Source organism: Zingiber officinale, chromosome 5B, assembly GCF_018446385.1.
Source record: "Zingiber officinale cultivar Zhangliang chromosome 5B, Zo_v1.1, whole genome shotgun sequence".
In the NCBI taxonomy this organism is placed as follows: domain Eukaryota; kingdom Viridiplantae; phylum Streptophyta; class Magnoliopsida; order Zingiberales; family Zingiberaceae; genus Zingiber; species Zingiber officinale.
In genome coordinates, this window is record NC_055995.1 from 97035883 (window position 1) to 97054539 (window position 18657).

Consider the following 18657-nt stretch of genomic DNA (forward strand, 5'->3'; position numbering starts at 1 on the left):
ACGAACATGTTCACGAGCTAACGAGCCGAATATTGTGAAGCTTGAGCTTAGTTTGTTTATCTTAACGAGCCTCATTAAACGAGCTCAAACGAGCTTTTATCGAATCGAGCTTCGAATAGCTCACGAGCGGCTTGACTCATTTACACCTCTATAAATAATGTATTAGATAACGGATCCGGATACATTTTCATTAATAGCATAAAACAAACCGTTACTAATTTAGATCTATAGGCATATATTTTAAAGTATAAAGTGAGATTATAGTGCCATCTTTTTTCCTCTTTTTATCAAATTTTTTCGGAGAAAAGATTTTGAGGTTTAGATTTTTGTTTTTTTTTATTAAAAAAAACAGTGCAAATTCATCAATTATGATTTAACACTGTCTGAAATCAATATCCTATATCATGTCTCCTATCTTCTGGATAAGCTCGCAAAGAATTCAAAGGCACAGTCATACATGGATCTGGTCGTTCAACGACTCTGCCCATTCATTCCCCGGCAGAAGCGGCAGGCAACATAATTTCACGTTCCATTGCCAACATCACCCACTAATTAACAGACAAATTCAGCCACTAATTGGACTGCATGCTGTGGTTTGTGATCAAATAGCTAGCCCTAACTTCTCAAAATCTTATGCGACCTATGCGATCTGTGCGGGATCCACCGAATCCACCGCAAGCAAAATCTCGTTTTGCTTCTCCAAATCCAATCCCCAGCTAATTGCAAAAGACCAGAGCATGCAGACAAGGGGGGGCCGCCGTGACAGATGGCTCGATTGCTCACGTCAAACTGTGTGAATATATCGACCATGGGAGAAGACTGACGTGCAGGCAAAGGATATGGATGAATGGGATCGACAAAGGGGACAATAATGGCGAAAGGGAACACCATCTCACTTTTCCAGATTCCATTTCTATTTCCAATTCCACATAGTCATCCCCTCTCTATATATTCGCCAAATTAGCGAATTTAGGACTTAAGTGGCGATTAGGAGAGATCGAAGAGGAATTAAGTATGGGTGAAGATCTCAAGCAAAGAGTACAGCAGCATGATGATGATGAAGATGACGAAGAGCTCTTTGATTCTGACTCTCTTTTAAGCAACTCCGACGACGACGGAGATCATACGGAGATGAATCGAAATGAGCCATTGTATGGGTTATCAAGTACTCTCGTGGAGCAACTGCCCATCAAGTAAGTACGACGCATGCTTCTTAATTAGCAGGCTGATCAGAAATTAAGAACGAAAGCTGAACATGGATCGATTTGTGCTGCAGGAGAGGACTTTCGAAATACTATCAGGGGAAATCACAATCCTACACGTCCCTCTCTGTGGTCAGGACCTTGGAGGACCTGCCGAAGAAGGAGAGCCCTTTTAAGAGAAAGATGATGATGAAGACGTGCAAGAGCTATGGAGCCAGCCAGGCTTGTGGCTGCAGGGTGATGTCGAGGAAGGCTCCCAGGGCTGCTTCTTGTGCTGCTCTGGCGGCGCAAGGCGGCGGCGGCGAGAAGCCGCCTCTTGTTCATCCTCTGCGGAAAAATTCATGCAATTCGCATTGATTAAATATATATATGTAGTTTCTAATCGAGTTCAGAAAAATTTTGGTAGAGAAACACTTGGTATTAATTAGAGAGAGGTTGATCAGGTCTTTTCCGAGTTCTCTTACAGCAAATCGTCTTCTTCGCCATTAGAATGCACACTGTCTGGAGGAAGCTGCAGCTCGTATATATCGATGGCAATTTACCAAAATAAGTGTTTTTTTTTTGTAAATATGAAAAATGAGGAACTATCTTGTATCAATGGCAATTTACCAAAAATTTTAGATATATCAAAAGTCTAAAGAGTACAATAATCAAATACTAGAAATTATTCATATCTGACAAAGTGACAGATGAGAATATATTTGTAATGCCCTGTACATATGAATTTGTGTACATCTATAAATTTTCTTACCATCCGTCCCTAATCAAAAAGCTACTATTTCTAGCTTTCGATATAAAATGTATCAGAGAAACAAATTAAGCTATGTGATCAAATATGAGAAAGTGGATAATAATCATGTCAGGAATATGAGAAAGTGGAATTATCGGTGATGATATAATTGAAATGTTGATTAAATCACTGTGATGCCGATGGGGTATGTTGAGATGATTTTTATGTTAATTAAGTTGTCAGAAGTTTCCTAGTCAACATTACTTATAGCCAGTGATCGGATTGTTCCGGTCCCTAGTACCCCAATATTCGAGGCAGATCTAACGAATATATAATCACCTGAATAATAGTAGAATAATAAAATGAATGTAGAGTGAGTACGATAACATACCCTGCCCCAGGAGACGTCCTTTGGTGGATCGGTAAGATGGTCGGGACGCTGCTTGAGTTATCGTGACCCGGAAGAGTAGATGACTCTGAGCCGGATGAAGAGCTGGATCCGACGGCACCTAGTCGGGCATGACCTGGATCCGACTAGAAGACGACACGTAGGTCGGGATATGACAACGGCACACAAGCCGGGATACGACATACAAACTGAATCGACACATGGGTTAGAACACAATAGTGACACAGAGTCAGAACCGGGGCGAAGTCAGCGCGTGGACTGCCGACACATGGATTGTCGGCACGTGGAGGCTACCGGCAAGGGAGGTTGCGGCGCGTGGAGGTGCCGACGAACGAGGATGCGACGCGTGGTGGCGGTAGGCCCATTCGGCAGCGCTGAAAAGGGGGAGGAAGGCGATGCCAGGAGCAGCAGCGTGCATGAGGGAGAACCAGCGTGCGTCGTGGGGCGACGGAGGTAGCGTCAATGCCCTACTGTGGCATCAGAAAGCCTGTCCGGTAGTGGAGGCGGCTGCTAGTGTGAGGTGAGGCAACGAAGACAATGTCGGTGTCAGGAGGCAACATCGCATACTTGGCGGCATTCATCGGAGGGGCGTGAGGTCCTTGCGACGGCGACGTCATCTTGCAAGAGAGCGAAGCCAAGAGAGAGAAGAGGAGGGGGACAGAGGTGGCGTTGATTGGTGGGCTCAGGCGGAGGTGGCGTCCCCCAACATGAAGCGGCGGTGGCGGCGCGAGTCTGGTAGCATTGCCGTCTAAGCTAGTGGCAACGCCCCTGGCGGTGGAACCCAAGCACGAAGAAGAAGTCTCCCCCCTTTTGCCCCCATGCCTCCTCTCCCCTCTTAAGCCCTAAACAGTGTAATGATAAAATTACCCCTCCTTCCCCTCCTAATTCCTCCTCTGCCCTTAAGACATATTCACATCACAAGCCTCCCCTTCAAGTCTAGTCGAAGAAGGTGCAAGTCTGACTGACTAGACCAAGCCTAACGTAAAGAGAAATAGAGTAGAGTCAGATCACTAGGTTTATCGTATAACATCAAGCTCGTAGCTGTGACGATGTTGATCATGCAACGGGAGCGATCTCAAGCAAGCGCCACCGATGCAACGAGCGAGGCAAATACTGACCTAATGGCGAGCGCCTGGCAGAACAGTGAGAAAAACAAGCGTTGAGCAAATACCAAGCAGACGATCAAACGGACGCGGAGACGATGCAGAGCAAATGCATGGCTTGCTGCCAAGCGCATGCGGATCACACAAATCAAACGAGCACAGAGCCCGTGAGATCAAAGGAGAACAAAAGCGAAAGTCGTGAGCCAAGCGGGCGTAGTGTTGGTTGCTACTCAGAATATCATACTGGTTCTCCTGTACAAAAATTTTGTACAAGTCTCGAACCTTTCCTAACAACCTATTGTGTTCTTTAGAAATTAAATTTGGAATCGCAAACAGAACTTAACATTATTGATTCCAAATTCAACTTATCTGTTCTTAGAGGTTTAGACTTGGATCGCAAACGATGCTTAACATTATTGATCCAAATCCACCCATGTTACAAAGTTGATTAAATATTTATTTCAAAGATCAGTTTCTAGGTTAAACATGGTGAGGCACTAGGCCTTCTTGGGTATGAGATCATCCACCACTTCCTAGACAAAGCCTTTCAACGAAATTCAATATTTAATCTCCTTACAGTAACCCTAGGTTTAACCACCAAGAACAATCGAATCACAAAAGAAACATAAAATCGAAACATAAAAACTGATTGCCTAGAATTGTTAGGCTCTTGTGTTTGGTAATTCAAAATTCGTACAAAGAAAACTAGTATGATGCAGAATAAGACAACTAGTTATACCTTTCTTTGTTAACAAAAACCTCTTGATCTTCTATTGTATTCCTCTCCTTCTCTTGGACGTCGTGTGGGTGACGATCTACCAAGAAGAAATCCACCAAAGTCTTCTTCTCCTCCTCCAAGCTCCGGCCACCAAAGGGATCTAGACAAGAGGACCTCCTTTCTCTTCTTCTTCTCCACCTAGTAACCGGCCACCAAAGCTCCTAGTAGACTTGATGTCGCCGACCACAATGTGGAAAGCAAAAGGAGAAGAGAGAAAGGAAGAGGGTTGGCCACCAAAGGAAAAGAGAGAGGAACAATAAAATAGAAGTTGTTCCATGAAGACACCCTTTACCTCTCTTTTATAATCCTTGGTAAATCCAAAAAAGGAAAGTTTTATAACAAAAAATAAAACTTCCTTTTCTATTCATGACATGGCCAGCCACCTCTTACAAATAAACAAGGAAAGATTTAAAACAAAAATTAAAATTTCTCTTTTAAAATATCTCTTTTGTGGTTAGCTATAAAAGGAATGTTTTATAAATTAAAATATCTCTCTTTTAAATCTTTTTATGGATATCTATAAAAGATAAGATTAAAAATAAAACTCCTTTTATATCATGGTTACAGAAAGGAAAGTTTTCTTAAAAATTAAAATCTTTCTTTTAATAGTATAGATATCTACAAATAAGGAAAGATATCTAATATCTCTTTTAATCCTTTGTAGAAAATCTATAAAAGGAAATATTTTAAAATTAAAAACTCTCTTTTAAAACCATGTAGATAAAAACATAAAAGGAAAGATTTTATCAAAATTTTATTTCTAATAAAATTCCCTTTCCTTTCCTTACTTGGTCGGCCACTTGCTTGGGCACCAAGCAAGGCTTGGCTGACCCTAGCTTGAGCTCCAAGCTTGGCTTGGCCGACCCTTTGCTTAGGCTCCAAGCAAGCATAGACGTCGGCCCCTAGCATAGGCTAAGAGGCTAGGCTTTGGGTGGATATAAGACTATATATAAGAGGCTACAATAGGGACCGAGAGGAGGAATTGGTTTTGGTCTCCTGATGATTTTGAATTTCCCGTGTTCACCCCGAACACCCAACTGAAATTCATCAATAATAACTGATACCACTAAAGAGCTACTATTGAACTACCGCGCCAATCCCAAATTACATTATGGGCTCCTTATTATGAGTGTGTTAATCTCCCTGTGTTTAAGATATCGAATGCCCACTAATTAAATGAGTTACTGATAACTCACTTAACTACTAGCTCCAAGAGTAGTACCACTCAACCTTATTGTCATGTCGGAACTAAGTCCACCTACAGAGTTTACATGACAATCCTTATGAGCTCCTCAAGGGGACATTATCAACTTAGATTACTAGGACACAGTTTCATTTATAATCAACAACACACCATATAAATAATATCATTTTCTAACTTATCGGGTCTATTGATTTATCGAATTAAATCACACCCTTTGATAAATTAAAGAAATAAATATTAAGTATACGTGTTTGTTATTATATCATGATTAAGAGTACGTACTTCCATAATAACAGAGGTCTTGTTCTTTTTAAAGAGTCAGTATAAAAAGAAACTACCTCAATTGGTCCTGCTCAATACACTCATAGTGTACTAGTGTAATTTATTAGTCAAGATAAATTAATACCTAATTACACTACAACCACTCTAATGGTTTGTCTCATTCCATCTTGGTTGTGAGCAACTGTTTATAATTTATAAGAAACTAATAACATGAACTTATGTGTGTCTCCTCACACCATGTTATCTACAATATAAATTAAACGAACAACTACACTTAGCATAAATATAGACATTTGACCAATGTGATTCTTTTTTCAAAATAATTGTTTACAAAAAGCTAGTCTTTTAGTATACACTCTAACACGTAGACCCCGTGAGATACTTTGGTACGAGACCCATGGAGATACTCTTCTCCGAGACCCGTGGAGACAGCTCGACCCTGAACAGGGGAGATAGATAACTCAATAAACTGGTCCGAGACCAGTGGCGACTGCTCTACCCTGAACGGGGGAGATTAGAGATCTGATAAGCTGGTCCAAGACCAGTGAAGACCGCTCGACCCCAAACGGGAGAGATAATGAATCCGATAAACTGGTCCAAGACCAATGAAGACCGCTTGACCCTGAACGGGGAAAATAAGAGATCCTATAAGCTGGGCTGAGACCAGTGAAGACCGATTAACCCTAAACGAAGGATATAAGAGATCCGATAAGCTGGTTCAAGACCAGTGAAGACCGCTCGACTCCGAACGGGGGAGATAAGGAATCTGATAAGCTGGTCCAAGACCAATGAAGATCGCTTGACCTCGAACAGGGGAGATAAGGAATTTGATAAGTTGGTCCAAAGACCAGTGAAGACCGTTCGACCCGAACAGGGGAGATAAGAGATTCTATAAGCTGGGCCGAGACCAGTAAAGATCGATCGACCCCGAACGGAGGAGATAAGAGATCCGATAAACTAGTCCAAGACCAGTGAAGACCACTCGACCCCAAATAGGCGGCACGGGAGTCTCTAATGTTGAGCTCGTGGTTCAAATATAACTCAAACCCGGTCGAGCGGCTCAGGAGACTCTGATGCTGAGCTCGTGACTCAAATATATCTCAAACCTGGCCGAACGGCTCAGGAGTCTCTAACGCTAAGCCCGTGGCTCAAATATAACCTCAAACCTGGTCAAGCAGCTCGAGTCTCTAATGCTGAGCCCATGGCTCAAATATAACTCAACCCTGGTCGAGCGGCTCAGGAGTCTCTGACACTGAGTCTGTGGCTCAAATATAACTCAAACATGGCCGAGCAGCTCAGGAGTCTCTAACGCTGAGCCCGTGGCTCAAATATAACTCAAACCTGACCGAGCGGCTTAGAAGTCTCTGACGCTGAGCCCGTGACTCAAGTATAACTTAAACCTGGTCAAATGGCTCAGGAGTCTCTTACGCTAAGCCCGTGGCTCAAATATAACTCAAACCTAGCCGAGCGACTCAGGAGTCTCTGACTCAAGGATTTATAGTCATCGCTCGACTATTGATTGGCATAAACAAGCGTTTATAGTCATCGCTCTACTATTGATTGGCGTAGACAAAGGTTTATAGTCACCGCTCGATTGCTGATTAGCGTAGATAAGGATTTATAGTTGTCGCTCGACTGTTGTATAACTCAATCCCTCGACTCCCAAATGCCCGTGGAGTCGGAGAGATAAATAACATTGATCCCTTGACTCCCAAATGTCCGCGAAGTCAATGAAAAAATAAACTAAACCCCAACCGTCAAAGGGAGTGAAGCCCCTAGCAATACGAGGGATCAGAGCCCATAGCAATAGGAGGAAGCAAAACTCCCTGGGTGGAGGCCCTAGTCTCGGATCGGAGACTAAGGCCCCTAGCCCGTAATCAAAGATCGAGGCCCCTTAATCTAGATCAGGAAGCTGTACCATGAGTATCCGGTCGAGAAGATGTGTCCCTAGTATCTTATCAGGGAGTTGTACCCCTGGTGTTTAATTAGGGAGTTGTTGTAACGACCCACCTTCTACTACTAGGCTGTAAGGCGAATCGCTACAGTTATTGCTAAACTATGCTGTGCGGAAAGCTAGGCTAATTAAAAATTTTTTCTACTAAACTGATCAAAACTTAATGCTCTGGGTGTACCTAGGAGTTGTACACTTGCTAGGGGAGACAACCTATGCCTCCCGGATGACCTGCTAGCTGTAATCAGGCATTCAAATCGATCCACAGATCGATTGGGCTGTCGGATCGATCACGGGATCGATCCAGCTTGATACTGGCACGATAGGAGTCTCTGGATCGGTCGGCGGACCGATCCAAAAGCTTTCTCTTCTTCTTTCGCTTCTGTACGCACCTGGATCGGTCTGCCGACCGATCCAGGACCTCACTGATCGGTCGGACTAACCGATCAGTGAGCCTCCGTGCGTCTGCTGCGTTGGGCGTAGCTGGACCGGTCTACCGACCGATCCAGGAGCACCCTGATCGGTCGGTAGACCGATCAGTTCACCTCCCATGTCTCTGTTCGCCTCTGGATCGGTCGGCTGACCGATCCATGAGGATACAATAGCATATTGTATCTGTCTGGATCGGTCGGCTGACCGATCCAGTGACACAGCCAGGTCCTGATCGGTCTGGAGACCGATCAGAGTTCTGATTTCGAATCTGAACTCTGATTTCAGCCCCTGGGTTGTGCCAAAACTCCACCTATCAACTATCACATGCATAATAACTATTCTAACATCATGCAATAACAATTTTAGACTTAAGCTAGAGTAAGGTTCACTGTTCATGGCATTTTAAGTCACTAAACACATTTAACCATTGGAAGTGTATGAAAGTAAAAATTGCTAGAGTTCTAATTGGTTAAACTTGCTAAGTCCCCTAAGGACCTTTGATTCCGGTTCCTGCCACACACACCATCCTTGCATTGCCCTCCAGCTTCCTCTGTTAGTCCATCTTTCCTTTACCTTTATCTGCAGTATAAGGAAAAGTAGAATCTGTAAGCTTAAAGCTTAGTAAGAAACCATCTACCTCACAAAATCATGCATTCGATGCAATATGCTTTTAAATCATGCTATTTGAAAATGTGCACTGAACTAGCTAAGACATGGTATACTGAAATCGTAAGACATAACATATAAGCATGGCATAAGCACTGAATCATGGCAAAGCAACCAAATAAACACTGAACTGAATATAAGCTAAACTAACTAAAACTAAATCTGTAACTGGAAACAAACTCAACTAGCATAATTGATTTTGAGTTTTGAAAACTAATACATAATAGGTGAAAATACTAAACATGCTGTTGGGCCCGGCAACTGTACTTGCTGTACGCGCATCCCTACTAGACCCGGGGTTGCAAGTCCCGAATTTAGCAGGGTTGTCTAGGCTATCTGAACCTAGGGACGACTGTGGGAGTCCAACCCAATGGATATCTAATCCAGTACAGTGCCACTGAAAATAAAATACTGATATCTATAGCTAACTGATATAACATGCTGTTTCTAGGTTATCTGAACCTAGAGCTAGGTTATCTGAACCTAGAGGCGACTGTGGGAGCCCACCCATTGGACCGTAGTCCCATAAAACTGAACTAAACTAATGTGCTGGTTTAAATGCCTCTAGTGCATCTAACTGAGCTATTAAACATAACTGAGGTGGTATTTAGCTACACTAACATTTTACCGAACACTTGGTGTGCTCCAACTCTCTCCTCTAATAGGGAGATCACCTCTAGGCACCCGACAACGTCTAGAATCTCCAACTAAAGGGGAACAACGTGTCCGGCCTGTCTAGAGGTGCTCAACTAGATCCCTAAATCCTCGAGGAGGGTTAAAACACACCCTATGTGCCGAAAAACCTGCATATAGCTAAATCTAACAGTATGCAATCAAACGAAAGCTATTATACTGCAGGTGAGGGGTTTCTTACCTCTTGATCGTAATTTCTTACGATTCTATTCGCTAGAGTTCCGGTGGAGATGATCCTCTCGACGATCCGATCACGTCTTCGCGTTCCTCTCGCGGAGAAGAACCTCTTTCGTGTTGGAGTCGTCGCCGGAAGGTGAACCGATGGACCTTGGGCTTGGTGTGCCGTGCGTGAGGAAGAGGAGAAGAAGAGGGGCGCCGGCGTGAGGGTTTGAGAGGAGAAGGTGCCGAACCAAAATAATAATAACCCAACTCCAACTTAAGTTTATTATTTATATTAAGTGGTTTACTGAACCCAACTCTAATATAAATATATTTGGTTCTCCTTTCTTTCAGCACGGCCCTGCTGGGTTCACCGGTTACTAATCTTATCTGTAAACCATAGGTCTCGGGTTCGATTCCCGCCTAAGCTATTTTACGGTTCTAATTATTTTTGCTACTTCCGATACTCGGAAAATTCCGGAAAAATATCTAAAAATTTCAGAAAAACTTAGAATAACTCTAAAATAGTTTTGAGAATTTTCGGGCGTTACAATCCCCCATACCTTATAAAAAGTTCGTCCTCGAACTTAGAACAATTCTGGGTACTTCTGTCTCATGCTGGCCTCTGTCTCCCAAGTCGCCTCTGCTGCTGTGTGATTTTGCCAGCTGACTTTGACTAATGGTACTTCCTTGTTCCGTAATTTCCTTACTGCTCGGTCTATTATCTGAATAGGCCGACTGTCATAGCTGAGATCATCACGGACCTGTACCAACTGGGGCTCAATCACCTGGGTGGCGTCTGGGATATGCTTCTTCAGCATGGAGACATGAAATACGTTGTGGACGGCTGACATCTCCTGAGGTAGCTCTAACTCATATGCTACCTTGCCCACTCTTCGTGATAAGGTATGGTCCCACATATCCGGGAGCTAGCTTGCCCTTCTTCCCAAAACGCATGACTCCTTCATGGGAGCTACTCGAGGAAAAGTATCCCCAATCGAAAACTCTAGGGTGCGTGTGTATCAAGGCATAGCTTTTCGGCGGGTCGTCTCTATCCTCTGGCGGATCTGGTGGATGCTGTGGTATCTACCACTAGATCTGCTCAAGCTCTAGTTCCTTCATTCACCACTCTCTACCAACAGTTGGTGATCCGCACCTCCAAGAGTGCCTCATAAGGTGCCATGCCGATAGTGGCACGATAACTGTTGTTGTATGCAAATTCTGCTAAACTCGGATATTTGCACCAACTTCCTTGAAGTCTAGGGCACACGCCGAGCATATCTTGAGTACACGATTTACTCGCTCCGTCGACCATCCGTCTGCGAGGATGGAAGGCATCTTTGAATTTCAATTTGGTGCCCAATGTTGATGTACACTCCCGTAAGTGTGATGTGAATCTCTGTCTCTGTATGAAATGATGGTTCGTGGGACTCCATGTAGTCGGACGATCTCCGAGGTACAACTGAGCTAGCTTCTCCATGGAGTAGGATATCTTGATAGCTAAAAGTGGGCTGATTTGTCAACTGTCGACTATTACCCGGATGGCATCAAACCATTCGTGGTTCTGGGTAGCCCACTATGAAGTCCATCGAGATATCCTCCCACTTCCATTCTGGAATCAGTATAGGCTGCAGAACCTCGTCGCTGATGTTCTGCCTTGACCCTCTGACAGGTGAGGCAGATGCTAACATATCTGGCGATGTCTCGCTTCATCCCGCCACCAAAACGTTTCTTGGTCTTGATACATTTTGGTGGAGCCGGATGCATCGCATAGGGAGTCCTGTGAGCCTCATCTAAAATCTGTCTCCTAGCTCCTCCCGATCTGGAACACATAGTCTATCACCAAAATACAACCCCGCTATCGGACACTCGAATTCTCTACTTTCGATTCTCATAGCCCTTGCTTGATTTTCTGAATTTCAGGGTCCCGATCCCGAGCTGACAATATCACCAAGCAAGGTAGACTCTAAGGTCATAGTAGAGAGCTGTCCGACGATGAGTTCGAGGCCAAAATCCGCGATCTCCTTCTGTAGGGGTGGTGACATGGCTGCTAGAGAATAATAGCACTGGATTTTCTGCTAAGTGCATCCGCTACCCTATTGGCTTTCCCTGAGTGGTAGAGGATGTCTATGTCATAATCTTTGACTAGCTCTAGCCACTGTTGTCGCGTATTCAGATCCTTCCGAGGTGAAGAAGTACTTGACTACGATGATCCGATACACTCTGACCGAGCTCCATACAAGTAATGCCTCCAAATTTTGAGAGCACACTGCTGCAAGCTCAAGATCATGAGTAGGGTAGTTCTTCTCATAATCCTTGAGTTGTCCGGAGGCATAGGCGATCACCTTGCCATCTTGCATCAAGACCGCTCCTAATCCCAATTTAGAGGCGTCACTATATATATCGAAGCTGTTTTTTGGCAGTGTCGAATAGGTGCACTAGTCAATCTCCTCTTGAGTTCACTGAAGCTGTTATCCATTCGTACTTCTTATTCTTCCCGGTGAGAGCTGTCAGTGGGAGGCTATCCTAAGAAGTCCTCTACAAACTTTCTGTAATATCCTGCTAAAAGCTCCCGATCTCGCTAGCGTTCTTAGGTCTCTTCCACTTACTTACCTTCTATCTTGCTGGGATCTACCATAATACCATCCTTTGAGATGACGTGACCCGAAGGACATTTAGCCAAAACTCACATTTCGTGAACTTGGCGTATAGTTGATTCTGCGCCTGCAATACTAGTTTCAGGTGCTCACAGTGTTCTTCCTGAGTTCTGAGTAGATAAGAATGTCATCGATAAACACAATAACAAACTTATCTAAATACTCCCAGATACCGTTCATGAGATCCATGAATGTAGTGGAGCATTTGTCACGCCAAAGGCATGACTACGAACTCGTAATGTCCGTGTCTGGTCCTGAATGTTGTCTTGGTATATCACCCTCCTTGACTCGGACTTGGTGATATCCCGATCGAGGTCAATTTTGAGAACACTGCTCCCTTTAACCGGTCGAGCAGGTCATCTATTCGGGAAGAGGATACTGTTCTTGATCGTGACTCGATTGGCTCGTAGTCTATACATAGCCGCATGCTTCCATCCTTCTTCTTCACGAATAGCACGGAGCTCCCATGGTGAGTGACTAGGGCGTATGAAGCCCTTGTCAAGTAGCTCCTTCTTGCTCATGAAGTTCCTTCATTCTGCTGGAGCCATGCGGTAGGCGCTTTGGAAATAGGATTGGTGGGAAGAGTTCTATCTCAAATTCAATCTCCCTGTCTGGTGCTAGGCCGTAACTCTTCAGGGAAGACTGCTGGTAGTCACATACAACTCGGACCTCTGCTAGTTGTTGGTCCTTCCTGGCTGGTAGTGACTACATGTGCTAGGTACCCGTACATCCCGAATCCATCAACTTCGTGCCTTCATATGAGAGAAATTTTCGGTTTTCTCTTTGGTTCTCGATGTACTCGAGCCGCCTTGGGTTGAATACGACTTTACATTTGACTCTATGGAAGCACCGTATTTGATCGAAAGTCCATTTCAAGGATGACGTCAGAGTCGGTCATTTCAGCAGGATCGGATCACAAAGAGTTCCGATGCGCTATAATGACCTGCACCGCGATGCGTTGATGCCATGACCTCTCCTGAAGGTAGTGCCGCCGCTGAGTACTCGGGGTATTTCTAATTTCTCGGAGAACACCGGATATATATGAATGAGTTGCCCCAGTATCAAATAGAGCAGTATACTAATCTGACCTGTGACGACTGCCGAGGCATTTGCTACGTCCTCTCGGTGAGTGAGTAGATCCTCGCGTTCGCCATAGCCGGAGGGGCTTCTAATCGGCTGGCTGATGAGTGGACCTTCTAGAGCGGCCTGCATCGATGTAGCTGGCCTGCATACTGGATCTGCTGTGGCCGAGGAAGACCGGTCTTGTTCGGCACTGCTTGTCCATGTGCCCTTCTTGTCCACATTCAAGCATCCTCGTGTGCCCTTCGACAAACCCCAGGTGGAATCTCCAAGTGGCACACTTTGGATAATGGGTCGCTTGCTAGATGGTCCTCCTTTTGAGTCACTATCTGATTTGCGCTTGCTGTTGGAGTCCCCTTTAGAGCTGTGGCCTTGCTGTTTTGAGTGTGAGAGTTTCCTTGGCCTTGGACTCGAGGAGACTTGCTTCTGCTGCCTCATGCTTTGTGGTCAAGGCACTGCTCACCAATTCCTCTGTGGTTTGTGGCCTATGTATGCCACCAGCCACGTTTACTGCTATCTCTGGCCTCAGCATCTTGAGCATCAACCGGATCCGTTCCTTTTCTGTGCTGACTAGCTCTGGGCATAGACGAGCCAACCTGTTGAACTTCTTCATGGCTTCCTCAACTGAGAGGTTGCCCTGACGAAACTCAGTGAACTCGTCATAGTGGCGATTTGTAACCCGCATATGAAAGAACTCCTCAAAGAATTCTTTCTCAAAGTCAGCCCATGTCATCTGGTTCACTGGGCGCTTCGTTCTGATTCTTTCCCACCACATGCGTGCGTCTCCTGTCAGGCAGACACTTCACCTTCTCGTGTTCTGGCCAGTCCAGAAGCTCCATCGTGCTCTCCAGGGTTTTGAACCAGGCTTGTGCATCCCATGGTTCACTAGCGCCTGAGAAGTTCTCTGGCTTGACTCGCTGCCACTGGATCATATAGGCTTCCTTTCTTGGCTCAGCTGCTGGGGCTACTGGTGCTGGTGCTGGTGTTGTAGGCTGAGCTGGTGGAACCTCTAAGACTACCGGAGTCGTCAAATTCGGTTCCGGGGTGACTGTGGGGGTATTCTGCTGATTAGCCTTTAAGGTGGCTATTTCCTGCTGTAACTGAGCCACTAATGCTGTAAGGTCTGGAGGAGGCACTGAACTGCCTGCCTCTTGTTGGGGCTCAGTAGCTAGTGTCCTTCTAGCTGGGCGTCCTCGTGCCATTTCTAAAGACATAGAGAACATATGTATAACTAATACTATCACAGTTATATAATTACTGATATCATGTTCGAAGACTATCTCATGCTAACAGGAAGTAGACATATAAACATGAACTGTAATAATAAACAAGAAGCATAAATAAAGTAGAGGTGTTCTTACTTGGAAGCTGTAGGCACAATGCTGATGTGTGTGTAGGAAGTATGGAACACTGCTCTGATACCACTCTGTAACGACCCACCTTCTACTACTAGGCTGTAAGGCGAATCGCTACAGTTATTGCTAAACTATGCTGTGCGGAAAGCTAGGCTAATTAAAAAAATTTTCTACTAAACTGATCAAAACTTAATGCTCTGGGTGTACCTAGGAGTTGTACACTTGCTAGGGGAGACAACCTATGCCTCCCGGATGACCTGCTAGCTGTAATCAGGCATTCAAATCGATCCACAGATCGATTGGGCTATCGGATCGATCACGGGATCGATCCAGCTTGATACTGGCACGGTAGGAGTCTCTGGATCGGTCGGCGGACCGATCCAAAAGCTTTCTCTTCTTCTTTCGCTTCTGTACGCACCTGGATCGGTCTGCCGACCGATCCAGGACCTCACTGATCGGTCGGACTAACCGATCAGTGAGCCTCCGTGCGTCTGCTGCGTTGGGCGTAGCTGGACCGGTCTACCGACCGATCCAGGAGCACCCTGATCGGTCGGTAGACCGATCAGTTCACCTCCCATGTCTCTGTTCGCCTCTGGATCGGTCGGCTGACCGATCCATGAGGATACAGTAGCATACTGTATCTGTCTGGATCGGTCGGCGCCAGGTCCTGATCGGTCTGGAGACCGATCGGAGTTCTGATTTCGAATCTGAACTCTGATTTCAGCCCCTGGGTTGTGCCAAAACTCCACCTATCAACTATCACATGCATAATAACTATTCTAACATCATGCAATAACAATTTTAGACTTAAGCTAGAGTAAGGTTCACTGGTTCATGGCATTTTAAGTCACTAAACACATTTAACCATTGGAAGTGTATGAAAGTAAAATTGCTAGAGTTCTAATTGGTTAAACTTGCTAAGTCCCTAAGGACCTTTGATTCGGTTCCCACACACCATCCTTGCATTGCCCTCCGACTTCTCTGTTAGTCCATCTTTCCTTTACCTTTATCTGCAGATAAGGAAAAGTAGAATCTGTGCTTAAAGCTTAGTAAGAAACCATCTACCTCACAAAATCATGCATTTGATGCAATATGCTTTTAAATCATGCTATTTGAAAATGTGCAATGAACTAGCTAAGACATGGTATAAAATCGTAAGACATAACATATAAGCATGGCATAAGAATCATGAAAGCAACCAAATAAACACGAATAATATAAGCTAAACTAATCGAAACTAAATCATCGGAAACAAACTCAACTAGCATAATTGATTTTGAGTTTGAAAACTAATACATAATAGGTGAAAATACTAAACATGCTTTTTTGGGCGTGCTATGCGCAAATCCCTACTAGACCCGGGTTTGCAAGTCCGAATTTAGCAGGGTTGTCTAGGCTATCTGAACCTAGGGACGACTGTGGGAGTCCAACCCAATGGATATCTAATCCAGTACAGTGCCACTGAAAATAAAATACTGATATCTATAGCTAACTGATATAACATGCTGTTTCTAGGTTATCTGAACCTAGAGCTAGGTTATCTGAACCTAGAGGCGACTGTGGGAGCCCACCCATTGGACCGTAGTCCCATAAAACTGAACTAAACTAATGTGCTGGTTTAAATGCCTCTAGTGCATCTAACTGAGCTATTAAACATAACTGAGGTGGTATTTAGCTACACTAACATTTTACCGAACACTTGGTGTGCTCCAACTCTCTCCTCTAATAGGGAGATCACCTCTAGGCACCCGACAACGTCTAGAATCTCCAACTAAAGGGGAACAACGTGTCCGGCCCGTCTAGAGGTGCTCAACTAGATCCCTAAATCCTCGAGGAGGGTTAAAACACACCCTATGTGCCGAAAAACCTGCATATAGCTAAATCTAACAGTATGCAATCAAACGAAAGCTATTATACTGCAGGTGAGGGGTTTCTTACCTCTTGATCGTAATTTCTTACGATTCTATTCGCTAGAGTTCCGGTGGAGATGATCCTCTCGACGATCCGATCACGTCTTCGCGTTCCTCTCGCGGAGAAGAACCTCTTTCGTGTTGGAGTCGTCGCCGGAAGGTGAACCGATGGACCTTGGGCTTGGTGTGCCGTGCGTGAGGAAGAGGAGAAGAAGAGGGGCGCCGGCGTGAGGGTTTGAGAGGAGAAGGTGCCGAACCAAAATAATAATAACCCAACTCCAACTTAAGTTTATTATTTATATTAAGTGGTTTACTGAACCCAACTCTAATATAAATATATTTGGTTCTCCTTTCTTTCAGCACGGCCCTGCTGGGTTCACCGGTTACTAATCTTATCTGTAAACCATAGGTCTCGGGTTCGATTCCCGCCTAAGCTATTTTACGGTTCTAATTATTTTTGCTACTTCCGATACTCGAAAAATTCCGGGAAAATATCTAAAAATTCCAGAAAAACTTAGAATAACTCTAAAATAGTTTTGAGAATTTTCGGGCGTTACAGTTGTGCCCCTGATGCCTAATCAGGGGGATATGCCCCTGGTCTTTGATCATGGGGCTAGACTCTTACTCTCTGATCGAGGAGTTGTAGCGGATCCTACAGTTGAAAGTAGGGATGTAATCAAGCCGAGTCGAGTCGAACTCTTGAATGTTTGAGCTTGGCTCGTTTATAGTCAAATTGAGCTCGAGCTTTATTTAACGAATACATTCATGGTTCACGAGCTTATTCAAGCTTTTATCGAGGCTAAACGAGCTTAATAAATATAAATTATAGATTTGAATATTCATAAAAACTAAATTATATATTTAGATAAAAAATTATAATATTCTTATTAAAATTTATTATCTTAATTCTAATAAATAAATTTAATATATTTATCTATATTTTTCATGAGTAAAGTGTAAAAATCTATAAATTAAATATCAAAACAATTATTTTTTTATTTAAAAATTGATTCATGAGCTTAACAAACGTGTTCACGAGCTAACGAGCTGAGTATTGTGAAGCTTGAGCTTGGTTTGTTTATCTTAACGAGCCTCATTAAATGAGCTCAAACAAGCTTTTATCGAATTGAGCTTCGAATAGCTCACGAGTGGTTTGGTTCATTTACACACCTAGCCAAAAGAAAAGTATAATAATAAAAAAAACTGACCTGCTGACCGGCTGAGAATCTGACTCGGTTCCTCGACTCCCGAATATCCATGGAGTGAGAGAAGAATATAATATGCTCGTCGAAATCCACCATGATCATGATGATGGTAGAGTTTTCCGGCGTCGTCCCTCTTCACATTCCAGATCAGGCAGAGTTTCCACAGACGGTGCCAATATAATCATGTCGAGAATTTGAGAAGACAGAACTGTCGGTGATGATGTGGCTGAAATGCTAACCAAATTGCTATGGCCCGGATGGGGGTATGCTGAGATGACTTCTATGTTGAACAAGTCATCAAAATTCCCCTGGTCAACATTATCTATAGCCAGCTACTGGGTCATCCTGGTCTCTGGTACCCCGATGCTCTAGGCAGATCCAACAAATATATAAGCAGCTGAATAATAGTAGAATAATGAAATGAATGTAGAGTGGGTACGATAACGTACCCTGGCCTAAGGGGCGCCCTCTGGTGAATTGGTGAGCTGTTCGGGACGCTGCTCAAGTTGTTATGACCCGGAAGAGTAGATGACTCTGAGCCGGATGAAGAGCTGGATCTGATGGTACTTAATCGGGTGCGACCTAGATTCAGTTGGAAGATGACATGCAGATAGAGACCTAACAGTGACATGCAGGACGAGATATGACATCGGCACACAGGCTGGAATATGAAAATGACACGCAAGTCGGGATATGACAACGACACGCAGGATGGGATACGACACACAAACTGGATCGGTACAGGGGTCAAAACACAATACTGATATAGAGTTATTACCAGGGTGAAGTCGGCGCGTGGATTACTGACACATGGATTGTCGACACGTGGAGAATGTCGGCA

General features: G+C 44.2%; 1 protein-coding gene across 1 annotated transcript; it reads left to right on the forward strand.

Moving 5' to 3' along the window:
* The first annotated feature begins 801 nt into the window (after positions 1-801).
* LOC121987664 lies at positions 802-1957 on the forward strand. Its single transcript, XM_042541397.1, has 2 exons — positions 802-1193; positions 1277-1957. The coding sequence occupies exons 1-2, from the start codon at positions 1015-1017 to the stop codon at positions 1557-1559; spliced, it is 462 nt and encodes a 153-aa protein (XP_042397331.1). The 5' UTR covers positions 802-1014; the 3' UTR covers positions 1560-1957.
* Positions 1958-18657: the final 16700 nt, after the last annotated feature.